This window comes from Ranitomeya imitator, chromosome 2 (assembly GCF_032444005.1).
Source record: "Ranitomeya imitator isolate aRanImi1 chromosome 2, aRanImi1.pri, whole genome shotgun sequence".
NCBI classification, from domain to species: Eukaryota; Metazoa; Chordata; class Amphibia; order Anura; family Dendrobatidae; genus Ranitomeya; species Ranitomeya imitator.
In genome coordinates this window covers 355,573,917-355,597,719 of record NC_091283.1, presented here as the reverse complement: position 1 = coordinate 355,597,719, position 23,803 = coordinate 355,573,917, and the positions used below count along the sequence as shown (strand labels likewise).

The 23,803-nt window shown below is 47.6% G+C and overlaps 1 protein-coding gene across 1 annotated transcript in view; it reads left to right on the top strand.

Annotated features, from left to right (window-relative positions):
- The first annotated feature begins 16,304 nt into the window (after nt 1-16,304).
- The window catches only part of LOC138666566 (zinc finger protein 585A-like), a 158,157-nt gene continuing 150,658 nt past the window's right edge, over nt 16,305-23,803 (top strand). The window contains exons 1-5 of the mRNA XM_069754770.1: nt 16,305-16,450; nt 16,580-16,759; nt 16,852-16,975; nt 17,057-17,154; nt 17,353-17,443. Of these exons, the coding sequence (XP_069610871.1) occupies nt 16,379-16,450; nt 16,580-16,759; nt 16,852-16,975; nt 17,057-17,154; nt 17,353-17,443 (565 nt within the window). The 5' untranslated portion in view covers nt 16,305-16,378. The remainder of the gene's footprint in view (nt 16,451-16,579; nt 16,760-16,851; nt 16,976-17,056; nt 17,155-17,352; nt 17,444-23,803) is intronic.

The window sequence follows — 23,803 nt, the reverse complement described above, 5'->3', positions numbered from 1 at the left end:
CTAGATGGTATACCTTCCCACAAGTGAAGTGTATCCCCAAGGCTTCCCAATGTGTAGCTGGGGGATAATGTGAGGCGCAGTGAAGAATGAGGACACAAGGTTGCAGTCTCTTTATCTCTTTACTGAAGGCTTCAGCGTCCAGAGCACCAGATCACAGGGCATGCAGAGTCCAGCCGGTTTGGAGGCAAATCCAGAGTCCCCACATCCAGGTGGAAATCAGTAGCCTTCCTCTAGCGCCTGGGTGTTGTAGTACCTTACTGCTGAGCTTCTCATAAGGTCCTCACAACTATTGTAGATGTGCTAGATGTTGTGTCTCTCTCTGTCCCTCGGATGGATAGGACAAACCTGTATGACTGGTGGCCTGAGGCTTTTTACAGGGACTCTAGCACACCCCAGCCCCCACCCCGTGCCTCCTGGGTATAGGGCTGGCAGGTAATGTGGAATTAGCTGTCCTGCCGGTCTCTGGAGCAAGGCATAAAGGACTGTTGCTCCCTCGGTGTTCCGGCTACCGGATCCTGCGCCTCAGATGGAGGCAGCCTGTGTAGGGCAGAACTCCTTCTGGTTTCCTCTCCTTTTGCTAAGACTTCTCCTCACGCTTTACAATAGTTCGCTGTTCGTGTCTCTTCCTTAGGATGCTGCCGCACGTGGGGCAGGTGCAGCTCCGTGACCTTCTGTCTAGGCCTCTGACATGATCCCACCCCTTTCAGGGACCAACTACCTGAGCTGAGCTCAGGCAGCAGCTAACTGGGTGAAGCCCAGCCAGCTTCTGTCTAACTTCCTATCCAGACCACCACTTTTACCTAATTGTGAAGAGTGCCCTAATAAATAGGAGCATAGCTCCCCCTGGTGGACTGGAGTGTGAAATGTGTTGTGTGTTGGTGTTACCTGGTAATGAGATCTCCTTTATTACCTCCAAATGTAACATCACTCCCCCCTAGAGGAGAATGATATTACTGCAACGACCAGGACCCTGGGGCGCTGCACTCCCTCCAGGTTAACATAGGGATCTCCCCTTGGAGCGCAATCATATCCTCCTAAGCAGGTCTCTCTGCGAACACTATGGGTACGGGGAGCTAATCTGGGGCCCACAGGTTGGGAGGAGTGGGGCTGCCACCTGACGTAGGCCGCTGTCCTCCCGGTCCCGGTAACGTACCCCTCCGGGCGTTGGTGCGGGGCCCACCAGGGTGTCATCTAGCCCAGGGGTTGCTGCAGGACTGGTGTCCTGATTGGGGGTGTACCGCGGTGGTGGTGACTCGGGCCTAGCTGTCGGGCCTTCCGCTCGCAGGGTCAGGGTCATGCCCTTTACCTTCTCTTCCCAATCGTCGGATCTTCTTTCCCGCTCCAGACCAGACAAGGCTGCAGACGAACGTCCGGTAAGGCTTGCGATGAAGGCCTCCTTCCACCCAGCCACAGCCTCCAGCTGCGTCCACACGAGCTGCCAGGTGACTTCTTCTACCTCTCCACAGGTCCGGATCCAGCAGCGGTGACGGGTACGGTTCTTGCAGGTGCCGGCTGGGTGAGTCTTCCTGCTCCACCCCAAGCTCCGGTGTCCGCTCACCTCCCTCCGCCATGTTGCATTCCGGCACTTCCTCCTTCCTCACATGACAGTCCTGGCAGGGGTGGGCATGATTTTCGCGCTGGTCTGCTGGGACCGCCCACTATGGCGCGCCCTTTTTCATTACAGCTCCTCGTGGCGCTGTAATGGTGGCGGTTTTGGCGGCAATTTTACAGTTCACAAGTCACACAGTTAGGCACAGTCTCTTAGGCGCACATGACCCAGTTCACTGGGTCGGTCTATCCTGTTTGTGACGCCAAAAATTAGTCACCCGCCAGGGCCATGGGGTACTCGGTACCAGGTCCGGTACTCAAAGGGGATGTCACGGTGGCTGCGACCCAGTCCGTGGCCCTGGGAGCCCAATTAAAGGAAAAGTCTTTTAGGGGTTTTATGAATAAAGTTTGTGTTCGTGACGCCACCTGTGGTATTTGGTCAGTAGGGACAGATGCTGCTTAAAGGGGTCCTCTGGAAGAGGTGGTATGGCAGCTAGATGGAATAACTTCCCACAGGTGAAGTAGGTCCCCAGGGCTCCCGGTGTATAGGTGAAGATGGTGAATGGTGCGATGAAGAACGAGGACACAGGTTTGCAATGTCTTTACCTGGTTTACTGTAGCTTTAGGCAACCGCAGTCCAGGGCACCAGATCACAGGACAGGCAAGGTCAGGCCGGCTTGGAGCAAATCCAGAGTCCCCTTCACCAGATGGAGATAAAAGCCTTCCTCAAAGCACGGTGGTGTTGTAGTCCATTACTGCCTATGACTTCTGATAAGGTCCTCACAGTTCTTTTCTGTCCCTCATATATGTTAGGACTAGTGATGAGCGATTGTTGTTGTTGCTCGGGTTTTCTTGAGCACGCTCGGGTGACCTCCAAGTATTTATGACTGCTCGGAGATTTAGTTTTCATTATGGCAGCTGAATGATTTACAGCTACTAGCCTGCTTGATTACATATGGGGATTCCCTAGCAACCAGGCAACCCCCACATGTACTCAGCCTGGCTAATAGTAAATAATTCAGCTACCGGGAAAAAAACTAAATCTCCGAGCAGTCATAAATGCTCAAAGGTCACCCGAGAATGCTCGAGGAAAACCCGAGCAATGAGTACACTCGCTCATTACTAATTAGGACACAACCCATATGACAAGTGAAGCAGGCATTTTTAGAGGGTCCCTATCACGACCCAGGCCCTATATGTATCACTGTGTCTCCTGGGTGTAAAGGCAGGCAGGTAACTTGAAGTTCAGCTGTCCTGCCGGTTTCAGCTATGCCACTTAGGGTATGTGCACACAGTTTTTTTTGCGTTTTTTTCGCATTTTTTCGCGATAAAAACGCTATACAAACTCATTAAAAACGCATACATTATGCATCCTATCATTTAGAATGCATTCTGCATGTTTTGGGCACATGATGCGTTTTTTTCCGCGAAAAAAACTTATCGCGGTAAAAAAAGCAGCATGTTCATTAATTTTGCGGATTTTCTGCGTTTTTCCCGCTATTCTATGCATTTGGAAAAAAACGCGTCAAAAACGCATGCGGATTTCTGGCAGAAGTGTCCGGTTTTTGTCAGGAAAATTTCTGCAAGAAATCCTGACGTGTGCACATACCCTTAGAGTTCAGCACGGCCACGGTCTTCCGGCTACCGGAATCTGCGCCAGCCAGGGAGGTAGGTAATTCATTGCTCTGCTCCGCTGGTACCACTCTTCTGTGCCTTTTCTCTCCTGTACACTTTCCACAAGCTGTTCGTTCTTTCTAAGTTCTCTTTTCTCCAGGAGCTGTAGTACCTCAGACTACGTGGCCCCTTCAGACCTTCTGACACTCTATGTCTGTCTGCCCTCTTCCCTGTCCTCTGACAGAATGCTTTCTAACTTCCTCTCTAGCCAGAATATATAAGGGCAGCTTCCCTTAATCTGGGTTCAGAGCTCCCCCTTCTGGCTTGGAGTATGAACATGTTGTATGTAGTGTTTACCTGGTGAAAGATATCCTTCATCGGTTCGAAGCGTGACATCACTCTCCCCGAGAGGAAAGTGATGCCATTGTGACGACCAGGACCCTGGGGCGTCACATATGACTTATATACAAGTCATAGTTTATTCTACTCACTCTGGGACCTTTCCTTTTTCAGCACACTTTCCCTTTTGTAGGTAATTCACAGGCTGCTCAGCCCTCCGGTTTTTTTAGGGGGGGACATGAACAAACTCAACGGCCTTTTAGCCAGTTTAGGTCAGAGTTGCCATCTTCTAGTCTGTGGTTAGGGCTATCTCTCCTCATGTATGACCCACTCTGCTCCTTACACCTCGTACACACACGGCTCCGCTCTGTACACCTCGTACATGCGGCTGCGCTCCGTACACCTCGTACACACACGGCTCCGCTCCGTACACACATGGCTCCGCACACTTTGTACACACCCGGCTCCGCTCCGTACACCTCGTACACACACGGCTCCGCTCCGTACACACACAGCTCCGCACACCTTGTACACACATGGCTCCGCTCCGTACACACACGTCTCCACTCCGTACACCTCGTACACACACGGCTCTGCTCCGTACACCTCATACACACGGCTCTGCTCCGTAAACCTGGTACACACACGGCTATGCTCCGTACACCTTGTACACACGGCTCTGCTACGTACACCTCGTACACACATGGCTCCACTCCGTACACACCGCTCCGCTCCGTACACCTCGTACACACACGGCTCCGCTCCGTACACCTCTTACACACGTGTCTCCGCTCTGTACACACGGCTCCGCTCCATACACCTTGTCCACACACTGCTCCGCTCCGTACATCTCGTTCACACACGGCTCCGCTCCGTACACCTCGTACACATGCAGCTCTGCTCCGTACACCTCGTAACACGCGGCTCCGCTCCGAACACCTCGTAACACGCGGCTCCGCTCCGTACACCTCGTACATACACGGCTCCGCTCCGTACAGACATGGCTCCTCTCCGTAAACCTCGTACATACACGGCTCCGCTCCGTACACCTCTTACACACGTGTCTCCGCTCTGTACACACAGCTCCACTCCGTACACCTCGTACACATGCAGCTCTGCTCCGTACACCTCGTAACACGCGGCTCTGCTCCGAACACCTCGTAACACGCGGCTCCGCTCCGTACACCTCGTACATACACGGCTCCGCTCCGTACACACATGGCTCCTCTCCGTAAACCTCGTACACACACAGCTCTAATCCGTACATCTCGTACACATGTGGATCTAATCTGTACACCTCGTACACACGCGGGTCCGCTCCGTACACCTCGTACACACGCGGGTCCGCTCCGTACACCTCGTACACACGCGGCTCCGCTCCGTACACCTCGTACACACGCGGCTCCGCTCCGTACACCTCGTACACACATGGCTCCCCTCCGTACATGTCGTACACACAAGGCTCTGCTCCGTATACCTCGTACACACACGGCTCCACTCTGTACACCTCGTACACACACGGCTCGGCTCCGTACACCTCTTACACACGTGGCTCCACTCCGTACACACGGCTCCGCTCCATACACCTCGTCCACTCACTGCTCCGCTCCGTAAACCTCGTACACACACGGCTCTAATCCGTACACCTCGTACACATGCGGCTCTGCTCCGTACACCTCGTACACACGCGGCTCCGCTCCGTACACCTCGTCCACACGCGGCTCCGCTCCGTACACCTCGTCCACACGTGGCTCCGCTCCATACACACACGATTCCACTTCATACACCTCGTACACACACGGCTCTGCTCCGTACTACTCGTACACACACGGCTCCACTCCACACACCTCTTACACACGTGACTCCGCTCCGTACATCTCGTTCACACGTGGCTCCGCTCCGTACACCTCGTACACACGCGGCTCTGCTCCGTACACCTCGTACACACACGGCTCCGCTCCATACACCTTGTACACACACGGCTTCGCTCCGTACACACACGGTTCTGCTCCGTACACCTCGTACACACATGGCTCTGCTCCGTACACCTCATACACACGTGGCTCCGCTCCGTACACCTCGTACACACACGGTTCCGCTTCATACACCTCGTACACACACGGCTCTGCTCCGTACACCTCGTACACACGCGGCTCTGCTCCGTACACCTCGTACACACGCGGCTCCGCTCCATACAGCTCGTACACACGCGACTCCGCTCCGTACACCTCGTACACACACGGCTCCGCTCCGTACACCTCGTACACACACTGTTCCGCTCCGTACACCTCGTACACACACGGCTCTGCTCCGTACACCTCGTACACACACGGCTCTGCTACATCCACACTGTAAACCCCTCCTGACCCCACACATAAACTTCCCCTCATCCAGCACCATGACAACCAGCACAGCAGAGTCCTGCATACACTGAGGCCCCTGATCATGTGACCCCTGACTCCTCCCCTCCTGTGACCTCATCACAGGTCCTGTGCACACAGAGCAGCCATATATGTGGTGTGCGGCTCTGCAGGTGGAGGTAGGTGCTGGAGATTCCCCATTACTGGGTGGGGAGTAACCCCTTCAGTGCTGAGACTATTTTGGTGTTTTTCTGTTGCCACTTTATAACATATGTACATATATATATCGTAATGTTTTCACTCCCTTCCCTCTGATAAATTCGACGCAACTACGAAAGTCAGGAAGTAAGGAAACACATATTACTCATAGTACAATGCCCCCCTTTTTTTACCTCCACACACAGTATAATGTTCCCCCAGTACCGCCATCCCCCCCACACACAGTATAGTGTTCCCACAGTACCGCCATCCCCCCCACACACATATTATGAAAGTACAAGTTGCCCCCCACAATATGGCACCACCCATCTCCTACTAAATACACCCTCCTTTCCCTCATTCCTGGTGCAGATACAGATGTGACAAAGGGGCGGAGTATCTTGTCTATTTAGATCCCTCTCTACTTCTTTACTCCTGATGCTATTCATCGTCCTCTATATGGAGCAAAACCAAAAGAAATTAACTGGAGCATAAGATGGTATACATGAAATTTATAGGAGTATGTTCACATTGGCCATTGCACAGGCAAAATCTAAAATGGAAATGAAATTAACGTTTACCTTACTATAAGTAAAAAGCAGAAGTGCATATGAATGACGTAGGCTACATAGTAAACTCTGATTTTCATAGAAAAAAATAAATAAAACCCATCTCATCAGCACCAAGGTGTAACCTCTAGTAATAGAACCTTACCATGTGTCAAAAATGACCTCAATATCAATAGGTGCCAAGCAGATCCGGGGCCCAACTGTGGACACCCAGCAATGGGAAGCTATATTAACGTAATGTTCAGCTCAATGAAAGGGAGGCAAGAACCTAAAGCATAGATGGATTTATGCTTTTATTTAATAAAAAGTAGAGTTTGCTAAGTACCCTACATTATTTATATGCTCTTTTGCCTCTTACTTATAGTAGGGTGTATGTTAATTTTGTTTCGATCTTGGGTTTTGTCGTCCTCTAAGTGGGTCTAACCCTTTGTGAACTTTAGGGAGAGCATCAAAAGTGGGAATGGTGACAATTAGGTGCCATAAATTCACATTCATTATTTGAGATTAGTTATTTTTTATCTAGACCCTGGATCAAAATATTAGTAAGAATGTCCCTATATTTAGACTTTGGGGAAAACCTAAAAGGGAATTTAGAAGATGCATCAGTGAACACCTCGGAGACATCGGTTCATTGGTAGACAAATTAGAGAGTATCATCAGGGTGACAACAAAGCTATCGCCTTTTGCATTATAGAGGTTGTCAGACAAAATGTGAGAAAATGAGATTGGAATACACTAATCCTCCAAAAAGAATGTTGGTGGGTTTTCCATTTGGACTCTCGCCCCCATGGGGCTGAATGGACACATGACCTTGGTTGTGTTATTTAGGATCTGTATATGGGGATTTCTCCTGTAAGTCTGTTACACTACTTCTGGCTCCATAGAGTAGAGCTACGTTTTGCATTGCTGACACCTCTTACCATGGTGTATACCACAGGTGATATCTACTGTTCTGTGAGCCCCAGTTTTTATTCCGCACACTCGTTTCTCCAGTATTCCACTGACTGATATATGTAACTACATTATACTAATCTGCCTATTTGGGGCTTTTGCTGAGCGATTTTAACTATATATATTGATTCTGATTATATCTATTTTAGCTCTTAAAGGGAACCTGTCACCCCTCAGGCGTTTTTAACTAAAAGAGCCACCTTGTGCAGCACAAATGCTGCATTCTGACCAGGTGGCTCTTTAGTTACAAATGCCTGCACACACTGAAATAAACCCTTATAAAATTTGCCCCCACATACCCTGAATCCGTCCGGGAGGCGGGTCTTTCCTTTCTAATTAGACGCAGCACAGCCATCACTCCAGAGCTGTGGGCGCCGCCTCCTCTTCCTGCAGTATAGTTCCTGGCGCCTGCGCTGTAAGTACGAAGGGCAGCGCAACTGCGCATGCCCAGAAAAAAAACTTACAGAGCAGGCGCCAGGAAGGACAAAGCAGGAAGAGGAGGCGGCGCGCACAGCTCAGGAGTGACAGTTGTGCTGCGTCTAATTAGAAAGGAAAGACCCGCCTCCCGGACAGATTCAGGGTATGTGGAGTCAAATTTTATAAGTGTTTATTTCAGCGTGTGCAGGCATTTGTAACTAAAGAGCCACCTTGTCAGAATGCAGCATTTGTGCTGCACAAGGTGGCTTTTCTAGTTACAAACACCTGAGGGGGTGACAGGTTACCTTTCAGTGTTTTAAAAAGCCACATGGTAGGCCCTGTTCCTTTGTCACAATAGTGAAGACAAGGACATCAGAACTGCTGTTATTATCAAACACAAGACTTCCAAAAGATATAAGGCCATCTCCAAACACCTTAGTATCCCAGTTTCAACAGTGCGAAATGTTATTAAGAAGTTTGCCAATCATGGAAGTGTCAAGAACCTCCCTGGGTGTGGGGGTAAGTGGAAAATTGATGCGATGCCTTTGAAGGTTGATGCAAATGGTGAAAAAAACACCACGTCAAACACCTGAAGGCCAGTCTGGAAGAGTCTGGGGTCATGGTTTTAACAAGTACTATACACAGCACAATAAACCAAGCAGGGCTTTATGGGCAAAAGCCAAGGAAGAAACCATTGCTGAAGAAAAGAAGTAAAAAGGAACGACTGATCTTTGTCAAGGAGTATCTTTACAATCCACAATCCTTCTGGGAATATGTTCTGCTGATAAATGAAACAAAAATAGAACTTTTTGGCAATGCAAAGCAACAGTTTGTTTACTGACAGTACCATGAAGCTTAGAAGGAAAATAACACCCTACCAACAGTATAGCATGTAGAGGATCCATAGTGCTGTGTGGCTGCTTTGCTGCATCTGGTACTGGAGGCCTTGACCATATCATAGGAATCATGAAATCAGAGAATTATCAAGAGATTTTAGATCGAAGTGTCCTACCCAGTGTAAGAAAACTTGGTTTGAATAGAAGATCTTGGGTCCTTCAGCATGACAGTGACCCAAAGTACACATCCAAAAGTACACAGGAATGGTTGAAAACGAAAAAATGGACTGTTTTAAAATGGTCAGCAATGAGTTCTGACCTCAATCCCATCGAAAATCTTTGGGGTGAACAGAAATCTGCCATTTGGAAAAAGAATCCTGCAAACATTCAAGAGCTTGAACAAGCTGCAAAGGAAGAGTGGGAGAAAATACCAGCTGAGAAGTGCAAGAAGCTTATAGATGGCTACAGGAAATGTTTGGAGGCTGTCACTGCCAAAGGGTGTGCAACCAAGTATTAAAGGGAACCTGTCACCCCTAAAATCGATGGTCAGGTAAGCTCACCGTCATCAGGGGCTTATCTACAGCATTCTGTAATGCTGTAGATAAGCCCCCGATGTTACCTGAAAGATGAGAAAAAGAGGTTAGATTATACTCACCCAGGGGCGGTCCCGCTGCTGGTCCGGTTAAATGGCTGTCTCAGGTCCGCTCCGGCGCCTCCTATCTTCATTCCATGACGTCCTCTTCTGGTCTTTAGGCCGCGGCGCAGGCGTACTTTGTCTGCCCTGTTGAGGGCAGAGCAAAGTACTGCAGTGCGCAGGTGCTGGGCCTCTCTGACCTTTCCGGCGCCTGCGCACTGCAGTACTTTGCTTTGCCCTCAACAGGGCAGATAAAGTACGCCGGAGCCGCGGCGTGAACACCAGAGGAGGACGTCATGGAATGAAGATGGGAGGCGCCGGAGCGGACCTGAGACGCTCATCGGATCGGACCGCCCGCCCCTGGGTGAGTATAATCTAACCTCTTTTTCTCCTCTTTCAGGTAACATCAGCGGCTTATCTACAGCATTACAGAATGCTGTAGATAAGCTCCTGATGCCGGTGGGCTTACCTCACCATCGATTTTGGGGGTGACAGGTTCCCTTTAATTAGGGGTGCCTTTATTGCTGCACATGCTGTTTATGCAGTTTCTTTTTTCAAATTTCAACATGTAAGTTGAAAAACAATGTTTTATTGTTATATTACTTTGGACCACAAATCAAAAAATTCTGAGAATATAACTTTGGTACATTTCCATTAATTTCTAAAGATATTGTATAGTCTATGAAAAAAATGAAAGGGTGCCAATAACAATGAGGGGACTGTATTTCCTCTGTCTACAGATATTAGCCGACATATCTCCTCACCATAGTGTGTGTGTTTTTTTTTTCTATATCTCGTATTGAGCCTATAACGCCCTAAGCGGTAACACAGAATCCCTTGACTATATAGAAAGTTCTACAAAAGAAAAGGATCCTCCAACCACAATGAGAATTAAATAATTAAATTTTTCTAGATAAAAAAATAAACATATATAAAAAATATTAAAATACAAAGATGCCAAGTACACCATACTGGAAAAGAAAACAATGAGCATTCAAGTCCAGATAGAGGTCTATGCGGTTCGAACGATGTGAAAACCACAAAAAGAGGAAAAATCCTCCAATATTCAAGAAAAAAACAAAAACAGGCAAAGACGCTTACCTGTCTAAATGGGGCTCAATACAATTGCACTACCAGGGTAAGGATGTGCCGGGAAAGGATGTCTAATATGTTGCTGACATAAAATGTACTGTACATACTGTATATGTATTTACCCCATCGTTACAATGTGCGCTACCATGTGTAGTTATGAATAATCTGACTGATATGATAGATTGTCCGTTATAATCATATAGCCAAGAAAAGTTTTCAACAATCATTCGGAGTATGATATACTTATTATTATGTATGATTATACTTTTTAAATGTATTAATGGATATTGATATTTTAGGGGATTTCTTTGTTAGCTGTATATACAACAATAGTAATAACAGTGTTGGGAAGTAGAGACACACACCGACCAAAAAGTGTCCCCTCCTGCTGGAATGGTACCATCCCTGCCTTCCTCTAGTGGGCTGTGGATGATGCTGTTTAAACTGATATGTTCATGTTTTTGACCTAGACTTCTTTTAACTAATAAAGATTATTTTCTACATAGCTGTGAACTCATGACTTTTTAAAAAAAAAAAATACAATTTTGTATGATGTGTGGTCTAAAGTACCGTATATACTCGAGCATAAGCCGACCCGAGTATAAGCCGACCCCCCTAATTTTGCCACAAAAAACTGGGAAAACTTAATGACTCGAGTATAAGCCTAGGGTAGGAAATGCAGCAGCTACTGGTAAATTTCAAAAATAAAAATAGATACCAATAAAAGTAAAATTAATTGAGACATCAGTAGATTAAGTGTTTTTGAATATCCATATTGAATCAGGAGCCCCATATAATGCTCCATACAGTTTATGATGTGCCCCATAAGATGTTCCATATTAAAATATGCCCCATATAATGCTGCACATGTCGATTATGACACCCATAAGATGCTCCATACAGACATTTGCCCCGTATAATGCTCCACAAATGTGGATTATGGCCCCATAAGATGCTCCATACAGATAATTGCCCCATATAATGCTGCACATGGCCAAATAAGATGCTCCATACAGACATTTGCCCCATATAACGCTGCACATGGCCCCATAAGATGCCCCATACAGATAACTGCTCCATATAATGCTGCACATGGCCACATAAGATGCTCCATACAGACATTTGCCCCCATATAATGCTTTACATGGCCCCATAAGATGCTTCATACTGATATTTGCCCCATATAATGCTGCACATGGCCCCATAAGATGCTCCATACAGATAACTGCCCCATATAATGCTGCACATGGCCGGATAGGATGCCCCATACAGATATTTGCCCCAATATAATGTTGCACATGGCCACATAAGATGCCCCATACAGATAACTGCCCCATATGCTGTTGCTGTGATTAAAAAAATTACATTCTCACCTCTCCGGCCCCCGACACTCGCTATGCTCACCTTTCCCGTTCCACCGCTGACCGCTGCTGTGTCTTCCCCATCCTCTGCATCGACGTTCAGGCAGAGGGCGGCACGCACTAATCGAGTCACCGTGCCCTCTGACCTGAGCGTCACTGCAGAGGGGACGCAGAAGACACAGTGGTGCCGACGGTGGCACGAGGAGCAGGTGAGTATCTCTCACTGCCCCGGTCATACTTACCTGCTCCTGGCGCCGTCGCTGCTCATTTGTTCCCCGGCGCTGCATATTCTTCCTGTATTGAGCGGTCACAGTTACCGCTCATTACAGTAATGAATATGCGGCTCCACCTCTATGGGAGGTGGAGCCGCATATGCATTACTGTAATGAGCGGTACCATGTGACCGCTCAGTACAGGAAGAATATGCAGCGCTGGAAGAAGTAGGGACGTGCAGGGACCGCACCAGGAGTAGGTGAGTATAATTAGATAGCCCCCGCTCCCCCTCCCCTGCCTACCCCTGCGTATGACTCGAGTATAAGCCGAGAGGGGGACTTTCAGCCCAAAAAAGTGGGCTGAAAATCTTGGCTTATACTCGAGTATATACGATATATAGGTTTTATTATTACATGTCAGGAAATAAAGAGAAATGTAGTAAAGATAGTAAGGCCCCCTTCACACATTAGTTTTTTGCCATCAGTCACAATCCGTCGAATTTTCAAAAAAACTGATGCCGCCGGATCCGTTTTTTCTCAGACTTGTATTAGCGACGGATTGCGATGGATGGCCTCACGTTTCATCCATCGTTTGCCAGATCCGTCCAGAGACAAAGGACAAAGTAACGTTTTTTGTGTCCGTCGCAAAAACGGACAGCGATGGATCCTCGTTTGTTAGAATGGAAGCCTATGGCGCCGGACCCGTCAAATGATGGAATCCGGTGACGGATTCCTTTTTTTTTTTTTAATGTAAACTGAGCATGCTCCGATTTTTTTCTTAGGGTCCAATTAGCCGGATCAGCTAGTCGGATCCAGCGAAAAAACAGATCCGTCTCATCAGTTTTTCACAATCTGCGACGGATCCATTTTTTTTTCAAAATTCGACGGATTGCGACTGATGGCAAAAAACTGATGTGTGAAAGGGGTCTAACACATCCATGATTCCACACTACTCCTGTGCCACCACTCCTTGAGTCCTCCATCAGTCTCAGAATTTCTTGATCAGTCTCTACAAATTTGAGATACCTATGGGGAATTAATTGCCAAACGAATGGCCAGTGATTGGGAACATGGAAGAAATCACTTTTTTCATCAATTTACCGTATATACTCGTGTATAAGTCGAGTTTTTCAGCACATTTATTTGTGCTGAAAACGCCCCACTCTTATTATTCACGAGTCATTGTGACGAGAGGCGTAGCTAGGGTTTTGGTTCAGGGGGGCAAAGCTTCTGAGTGGGCCCCTAACCAGGTAACCTTGATTACAGCTGGGTGATGCACCCTAATAGTGGAGGAGAACATCAGCAGATGACTGCATTGTTAGTGAAGATAATCTCTATACAAAGACCGACATGGATATTACCGCCATATGATCAGTGGTATAGTCCTACAGAACATATGAGATCACAGCACAGTTACAGATAATGACTTACCACTGACGTTCTTTATGATGGAATCGTTCACTTTTCCCATCTGGCCCAGAACGACATGACAGCTTCTCCAGCCAGGATTCGGCTGCAGAGAAAGCAACAAAGACCCATTTCACTTCTCACATTCCAGCCCCATCACCATCTATTCCCAACCTGCACAAACTCCTCATCCTGCTGATACCCCAATACTGAGCCGCTGCTGCCGTATGTGTCCCTATTGCTGCACCTGATACCCCAATACTGAGTCGCTGCTGCCGTATGTGTCCCTATTGCTGCACCTGATACCCCAATACTGAGCCACTGCTGCCGTATGTGTCCCTATTACTGCACATGATACCCCAATACTGAGCTGCTGCTGCCGCCGTATGTGTCCCTATTACTGCCCCTGATACCCCAATACTGAGCCACTGCTGCAGTATGTGTCCCTATTACTGCACCTGCTGTGCACTTCTAAATTCTAGAGCACCCCTCTAGAATATAGTAATGCCGGGTGCAAGTGCCCTAGAAAACAGTGCCCACGTTTTGCCCCCTAGAAAGTAATAATGCCATGTGTGCCCCTTTGATAGTCACAGTAACCTGAGTTCCCCTATAACAATAAGTGCCCACTTTACATTTAATAATGTCCTGAGTTTGCTCCCTGTACAGCTCCCCTATACACAGTATGATGCTCTTATACACAGTATACTGACCCCTTAGTTGCTTCCAAACTGTTTGATGGCTCCAACACTGTAATCCCCACACTGTATGATGCCCCTCTAGATAGCCTCTTTATAGTATAATGCACCAGATAGTCCTCAATATAGTATAATGCACTCCCCATAGGCCTACTCTATATTGTATAATGCACTCCCCATAGGCAAACTCTGTAGTATAAGGCAGCACCCCATAGGCAGACCCTTAAGTATAAGGTTGCACCGTGCAGGCAGACCCTGTAGTGTAAAGCAGCACCCCTATAGGCAGAACCTGTACTATAAGGCAGTACCCCCATAGGCAGACCCTGTACTATAAGGCAGCACCCTTATAGGCAGACCCTGTAGTATAAGGCAGACCAACCATATGCAGACCCTGTAGTATAAGGCAGACCCTGTAGTATTAGACAGAACCCCATAGGCAGACCCTGTAGTATTAGGCAGACCCTGTAGTATTAGGCAGACCTCCCCCCATAGGCAGACCCTGTAGCATTAGGCAGACCCCCATAGGCAGACCCTGTAGCATTAGGCAGACCCCCCATAGGCAAACCCTGTAGTATTAGGCAGACCAGGTAGTATTAGGCAGACCCCCCCCATTAGGCAGACCCCCCATAGGCAGACCCTGTAGTATTAGGCAGACCTCCCCCCATAGGCAGACCCTGTAGCATTAGGCAGACCCCCATAGGCAGACCCTGTAGCATTAGGCAGACCCCCCATAGGCAAACCCTGTAGTATTAGGCAGACCCCCCGTAGGCAGACCAGGTAGTATTAGGCAGACCCCCCCCATTAGGCAGACCCCCCCATAGGCAGACCCTGTAGTATTAGGCAGACCCTGTAGTATTAGGCAGACCCCCCATAGGCAGACCAGGTAGTATTAGGCAGACCCCCCATAGGCAGACCCTGTAGCATTAGGCAGACCCCCCCATAGGAAGACCCTGTAGTATAAGGCAGACTCTGTAGTATTAGGCAGACCCCTATAGGCAGACCAGGTAGTATTAGGCAAACCCCCCATACGCAGATCCTTTAGCATTAGGCAGATCTCCCATAGGCAGACCCTGTAGTATTAGGCAGACCCCCCATAGGCATACTGCATTATAAGGCAGCATTCCTTAAAAAAATAAATACTCACCTCTCTTTTTCCTGGTTCCTGTGCTGCTCTGAGCTCCCGCTTGTCTCCTGACAGCGGGCGCCGGGCAGTGACGTCATCGCTCCCCCTGTCAGCGTCGCCAACGTCAGACCATGACAGGGGAATGATGGGTGAAGGAGCGCAGCGCTCCTTCCCTCATCATTGCGGTCAGCTGTATCGGCTAAATGCCGCTGCAGCTGACCCTGCGTGACAGGCGGGGGGCCCCCCGCCTGCTCAGGGGCCCAACAGCGGCCGGCGGCAGAGCAGGGAGATCGATTCTCTCTGCTCTGCCGCAGAAGGTAACTGTATTGGCACGTGATTTCCCAGCCGCAGGAGCTGCTGGCACCGGAACAAGATGCTGCAAGGGCCATGCAGATGATGGATGGGGATAAGGAGCCATGCAGACAAGGATGGGGCTGAGGAATAATAATAATAATAATTTTTATTTTTCTATAGCGCTAACATATTCCACAGCGCTTTACAGTTTGCACACATTATCATCACTGTCCCCGATGGGGCTCACAATCTAAATTCCCTATCAGTATGTCTTTGGAATGTGGGAGGAAACCGGAGAACCCGGAGGAAACCCACGCAAACACGGGGAGAACATACAAACTCCTTGCAGATGTTGTCCTTGAGGAACTATGCATACCAGGATAGGTATGAGGGGACAGTGTTTATACTTGAGTCAATAAGTTTTACCTGTTTTTCATGTCAAAATTAGGTGTCTCGGCTTATACTCGGGTCAGCTTATACATGAGTATATACAGTAACTTTTATGTTCCAGTCCAGACAAGATAATACAACACCTCCATGTTTTATTACCTCATATGTTCCCCCTTATTATCTCCAGTAATTGTATTATTACATAGTATTTTTGAGATTCATTATGATGTTACATCCGTCTCATCTTCTTCCCATTCAGGTCCCTATGATATTGGATTTTCTCAGTGGAGATCTTCTATATTTACACAATTTTTCTGATTTGCCGATCAAGGTTCGATATGGATAAGGAAAAATTGGGGGAAAGGATATTACACCTCACCCTAGAGATCCTCTTCTGGCTTACTGGAGAGGTGAGAGATTCTGATGACGTCACATTACATCATTCTCATCTATGGGAATAACAGACGGACAGAACTGGAGAGGTGAGGACTCTGGAAATGTCTGTAGTGAGATTTATTAATGTGTCTCTCCATAACCAGGATTACACAGTAGTGAAGAAGACCTCTAGTGAACGCTGTCAGGACCCTGTGTTTGAGGGATGGGGAAGACCCCTGAGCCCAATCACTGGGCCTCCACCTCACCCCCAGATCCATGAGGACATCAATGACCAGAAGATCCTAGAACTCACCTACATGATGATTGAGCTGCTGACTGGAGAGGTGACACTGCTGGGAATGCTGGGAATGCTGGGACATTATACAGTAATGCTATAATGGGATCAGAGGGGTGACTGTATCATTGTATGTGTCAGGTTCCTATAAGGTGTCAGGATGTCGCTGTCTATTTTTCCATGGAGGAGTGGGAGTATTTTGCAGGACACGAAGATCTGTACAAGAACTTTATGATGGATGTTCCCAAGTCCCTCACATCACCAGGTAATACTACTAAATACACACAGTCTATAATTATCTGTATGTAATAAATTAATTCAGTCCCTGTATGTTTTTTTTCTCCAGATCTATCCAGTAAGAGGACAACACCAGAGAGATGTCCCCGTCCTCTTCTTCCACAGGACTGTAAACAAGAAGATCCCAATGTTCCTCAGGATCATCAGGTAGATGGAGAGAAGATGTCATAAGATCTCCCCTATGATGTGTAGATGGCTGTGAAGGTCTTGTGCTCAGTCTTGTTTTATCCACCAGTATTGTATGTTTTATACTTGTGTAATGAGAACGGTGGAGATGGCAGGATTAGAGCTGATCATAGATGTGACTTCTCCATCTGTCTGTGACTTTTACAATATTTGTTTCAGGGTGAAGATCCGACCCATATTAATACTACAGAGACAGATGTGAGGGGTGATGAGCGGTGTAAAGAGGAGATTCCTACAGATTACCTCCCAGGTGAGTAGCATCATTAAATACCAAGTCACAGATTCTTCTGAGTCATTAACTTTCACTGCTTTATCAGCGGTGTAGTGGGTGTTCTGCCGTTAGACCCCTACATGTTCCTCCACTCTAAACTTTTCCAATTACTTTGGGCACTGAAAGCCCTTCCATAAAGCTTTCAATCTGGAGGACTCATCTACCCCCTGAAATTAGAAGATGCTGTCTCTTACCTTCCCAGATCTGTAAACTAAGAAGCCAAATGACAGCGTATGTAGAATGTGCTGTCAAGTTAGAAAATCACTTGGAAGAAATAGTATGATGGGCCTCTAAGAGAATGCGGAGGATAATGATGCTGTTACCTTTTTAGAATGCCGATATCTTATTGGATGAATCTACCTTCTCTTTCTTCTGTGCTGCTGAATGTGCTCATAATGGTCTGTACAATCCCAGGTCCAGTCTTTCTGGACAAACTTCACTATTATGATCCACAAGATTATCGTAAATGTGCAGTGAGGGCCAAGTGAGAATTTCTGCACAATAACAACAGAGTGTCCCTTTAGCATGACTTTTCAAATTCTTTTAAAACCAACTAACTTCAAAGTGGATTGTGATAAACAAAAAGGGAAAAAAAGATTACACCCCTGCCATAATATATCTCTAAGCTGTACGCGGTTGAAGGCTGTAAATGTGTATTATCGTCTGCAGAGCCGGCAGACTGAGGCAGCTGCCTAGGGCCCCCTCTCCTCCAGGGACCCCCAGCCAGTGGCATGCCATTAAAAGCAGCACACCATGTGGCCGCTATGGAGCCCATGAGTAAGAGGGGCCCGGCGCTGCCCCCTCTCCCGCATTCAACTTATCGGCATCATACATTCCAATATAGTTGAAAGCAGTGATGGAGGAGAGAGTGTCAGATGACGCTCCCTCTCCCATCACTCCTCCTCTGACTCCTCATGTGCCAGCAGAGAAGCTGAGATGCTCAGCACTGCAGAAGCCAGAGAAGGGGGCAAAGAGGAGGAGAGGTAAGCATTGTGTGTGGTGTGTGTGTATATATGTGTATATGCATTATAGTGTGTCTGTCTGCTCCACTATACTTTGTGTGGGGGGCTGCATTATACTGTGTGTGGGGGGGCTGCACTATACTGTGTGTGTATGTTTGTGGAGGACTGAATTATGCTGTGTGTTGGGGGGCTGCATTATACTGTGTATGGGGGAGGCTGCACTATATTGTGTGTGTGTCTTTGTGGGGGTGTTGAATTATACTGTGTGTGAGGCTGCATTATACTCTGAGGGGGCTGCATTATACTGTGTGTGGGAGGGATGCACTATGCGGTGTGCTTGTGGGGGGTGCTGAATTATACTGTGTGTGTGGCTGCATTATATTCTGAAGGGGCTGCATTATACTGTGTGTGGGGGGGCGGCTGCACTATACTGTGTGGGGGGGGCTGCACTGTATTGTGTGTGTGTCTTTGTGGGGGCTGAATTATACTGTGTATGTTTGTGGGGGGCTGAATTATACTGTGTGTTATGGGGGGGCTGAATTGTACTGTGTGGGGTGCTGCATTATACTGTGTGTGTGTTTGTGGGGGGGCTGAATTATACTGTGTGTGTACGGGGCTGCATTATACTGTGTGTGGGCCTGCATTATACTCTGAGGGGGCTGCATTATACTGTTTGTGGGGGGTTCATTATACTCTGGGGACCTACATTATACTGTGTGCGTGGGGCTGCATTATAATCGGGAGGGCTGTATTATACTCTGAAGGGGCTGCATTATAATCTAAGGGGGCTGCATTATACTCTGAGCGACTACATTATACTTTATGAGGTGACTACATTATACTCCATGAGGGGGCTGCATTACCGTATGCTCTGAAGTGATTACATTATACTCTGAGGGGGCTGCATTATACTGTATCGAGGACTATCTGCCAATATTGTCGATCGCACTCATTTAGCGGCCTGAACACAGCACATGTAAACACAACAGAAATGTTTCTGTGTGATGGTGCAATATGTGAGAATTTGGGGCCCCACTTTTTTTTTTTTTAAATTTAAATAGATTTTTATTAAGAATAAACATTACATTTTATCCATCTTCCAGTTTGTTACAAACAAAGTTTCTTCATTTTCGAAACCCCCAACAATCCCAACGAACCCCAGCCCCCCCCCATGACAGCTCCTCTCCAATGATACTTCTATAACTAGTATTGATGACTCTATGAACCGCTTAACTCCCTTATGACCGCTTATTCGTCTAGCAGTTTCCCCCATTCAAAGGCACTCAGCCTCCCATTTCCTTTACCTATTCATCCCAGCTCGAGCCACGGAGACCACATTTTGGCAAACATTTCTATTTTCCCACGTCTCTTATAAACCCCCTTTTCCAGTTTGAGACCATGTTTTACGTATTGCAGGAATTCACCCCTTGCAGGCGGTTCCTCCTTGATCCAGTTCCGTGCTATCACCTTCCGAGCCATATATAATAGCCTAGCAATTGCTATCTTCCAGGTGTTATCCACTCTAATTTCATCCACATATCCTAGTAAGCACACTATCGGATCTCTGTATGTACAAGTCCCCTCTATAATTTGTAAAGCGCTGCGGAATATGTTGGCGCTATATAAATAAAAATTATTATTATATTATTATTATCTCTCGGCACCCTGCATCTATACGCCCCTTCCACACGACTCAGAACTACCAGCCAAAAAGCAACCAGTCTTGGACATGTCCACATCATGTGATATATTCCTGCATTCTCAGTCCCACATCTCGGGCACTCAGAGTCAGCACGCAACCCCGCTCTGTGTAACACTTCCGGAGATTTATAGACTCTGTGCAAGATGTACAGCTGCGATAGTCTATACGGCTCACTTAGTGACACTCTTGGAACCCACTCCATTACCGACTCCCAGGTTTCATTCTCCATTGGGCCTAAATCTCTCTCCCACTTAGCTCTCGCTTTTAGAGGAAAATCCAACAAATATGTATGCAGTAGGTCCTTATATAGGGTGGAAATGACTCCCCTTGTAGTCCCATCTCCACACACGTATTCCAAAACTATGTCCACTTGGATCCTAATTCCATCGCCCCTGTTTTGAGCTCCAAAAGCGTGTCTCATCTGAGCATATTGATACTCCACAGAAGGTCTCAGTCCAAACTCCCCCTGTAGCTGCGAAAAGGATTTTAACACTCGTTGTTGAATTATCTGAGCAACGAAATAAATTCCTTTAGCATGCCATTCTGTCAGCACTCCCAGAGCCGCAAACTCCACTAAATTATTATTAAGCCATATCGGTGTGAATTTAGTCAATCCCGTAACCCCCCGAATCTGCCGCAGTCTGATCCATAGCTTACGTATCAAAAACATAGTTGGATACAATTTCCCCAAAGCTCCCAAAGAGCCATCCTCCAAACACTGCACCACCGGGCGTCGGTTTGTCACTCCCTCCATCAAGTGTTGTACCGCACTGGAAGACGCCTCCCGCGCCCAGCCCTTCAAATGCTGACTTTGGGCTGCAAGAAAATATAACTCAGGGTTGGGCAAAGCCAAACCCCCATCTTCCTTGGGTCGCTGAAGCGTCTCCAGGCTAATACGTGGGTATTGCCGCCCCCATATCAAGCTTCTAAAAAGAGCATTAATCTGCCGGAATTTCCCACGTGGAATCCAAACTGGCGCGTTATAAAGGACGTAAAGTATTTTGGGCATCAGAACCATTTTAATAAGATTAACCCTACCTACCACCGATAGGTGTAACTTATTCCACGCATCCACTTTTGCCTTAAGCACGCCCATGAGAGGAGTCAAATTCCTATACAAAAACTCTGTAACTGGCATCGAGATCCATATTCCCAGGTATTTAAAATGGGATGCCACCTTAAGCCGCCCCTCTCCCAATGGCTCACTCCCACTCTCTTCCACCCCATCTACATCAAAGAGGACCGATTTATCCCAATTTATCTTCAACCCCGACAAGGCACCAAATCTCTCAATGATCTCGATGGCCCCTTTCAAAGAATCATCCGGGTCCGCCAGGAATAGCAAAATGTCGTCCGCATATAACGCTATCTTTTCCTCAAGACTCCCATATCTAAACCCAGGGACCCCGTCAGACTGTCGAATCTTGGCGGCCAGGGGCTCCACAGCCAGAGCAAACAGAAGAGGCGAAAGTGGACATCCCTGTCTCGTGCCTCTGGCCAACTTTATAGGCTGAGAAAGTTCCCCATTTACTCTGATTCTAGCCGTCGGCAATGAATATAGCAGTTGAATCCAAGACACAAACTGCGGTCCAATACCCATACACTTCAGCACCTGCCAGAGATATCCCCACTCCACACTGTCAAACGCCTTATGGGCATCCAAGGACGCAATAACCCTCTGGCCACAGTTGTCAGACTTCAGCTGCAGATTCATATACAGCCTCCGCAGATTAACCGCTGTAGATCTATCAGGCATAAAGCCAGACTGATCCGGATGCACAAGGTTAGTAATGACACTAGACAGACGGGAAGCTAACACCCTGGCCAAAAGCTTGACATCGATCTTTAACAGAGAGATTGGGCGGTATGACTCAGGTTTCCCCAAATCCTTATCCTCCTTCGGAATAACCACTATAATGGCCTCCCTCATAGATGCTGGGAGGCACCCCTGGCACCCAGCCTCCTCCAGTACTAACTTTAATCTGGGAATCAACACTTCCCCCAAGCTTTTATAAATTTCGACTGGCAACCCATCAACTCCAGGCGCCTTCCCATTGGCCATAGACTTCAACGCCCGACTCAGTTCCTCCTCCGTGATAGGGGCATCCAAGCTCACCATATCCTCCTCACTCAATTTCGGCAACCCCAGACTCTCCAAGAAAGTCTCTGTATCTCCGGCTGACCCATCAACCCTGGAGGAATATAAGTCCGCGTAGAAGTCCGCAAAAACCTTTATAATCTCAGATGTTTCAGATATCCTGCTTCCACCAACAGATACTAACGAGTGTACATATGAGGTACTTCGCTGAGCAGAGGCCACCACCGATAGCATGTGTCCCACTGTTTCTCCCTCCTGAAAATAAGTCACCCTTTGAAACTCCCGCTTCCTTTCAGCTTTTCCCAGCAGAATCTTCTCCATATGAGTTTGCGCTGTTCTCAACCTTTTCCCAGCCTCGGAAGTCCCCAGCACTACCATCTCGTCCTCTGCAGCCTTCAACTCATCCACCGCCACTCTCTCTGCCTCCCTCGTTTTCCGCTTACACCTACTAATATCTCTAAATAGTAGCCCTCTCAGGTACGCCTTCATTGCATCCCAAACAGTTAGAGTATCTGTACTCCCATCATTTAAAGCAAAGAATTCCGCCACCTCCTTCCCTATACTTTCCAAGTCAATACTATGTAACCAGTTAGGATGGATCTTTCATTCTCTCCCGTTTGCGGCCTGTGTCCCCAACAACCTAAACTCCACCTCAATTGGACTGTGGTCCGAAAGGGCCTTCGGCAGATAACGCACCTCCCCCATCATTGTGTCTAACAGACGGTTACCCAGCACCATATCAATTCTGGACAGCGTAGCATGAGCCGGTGAGTAGCACGAGTACCCTCTCTCCCCAACATGTCTAACTCTCCATAGATCAATCACGCCTATTTCCCAAACATAGGTACCAAATGTTGTAGTGTGCCCCCCCCCCCCCCCGACCTGTTCTGGGTGTTCTTATTTTTATCCCAAAAATCATCACAAATATTATTCAAATCCCCAATAATTAGTAGTGGTAGCGGTCCCCATCGTTCCACCCTCTCCAACACCTTTCTAATCTTCTTGCTTGAATATGGAGGTGGGATATACATTGCCGCAATACATACCCTCACTCCATATAATATACACTGTATCACCACATACTGACCATCCACATCCACACATACCTTCACCTCTTCATACTGCACTCCCACCGGCACCAATACTGACACACCCCTTGAGTAAGTCGAAAAGGTAGAGTGATACCCCTTCTGAATCCATCGTCTATTTAGTACGTCCACCTTCTCCCGCATCAAGTGTGTCTCCAGCAAACATATCATAGAAGCCCGTTGATCCCTTGCATACTGCAAACTCGCAGCTCGCCTAGACTTATCCGCCAGACCTCTCACATTCCAACTCAATATCTTAAAGCGGCCCCCTATTATGTGACTCATCATCTTTAGTTATATCGTTACTCCCGGTCCTGAGCTGTCTAACTTCCCTCACCCCCCCTACCCAAACCCCCCCTCCCCCGCAATCCCCTCCAATACTATACATTCTGCCTCTTATCAAGAGTGGGGCACCATCGCCCATTGCGAACACTCTTGTTAACGTAACCTTCTCCATCCGCCTCCCGCTACCGTTTATAACAAAATTCG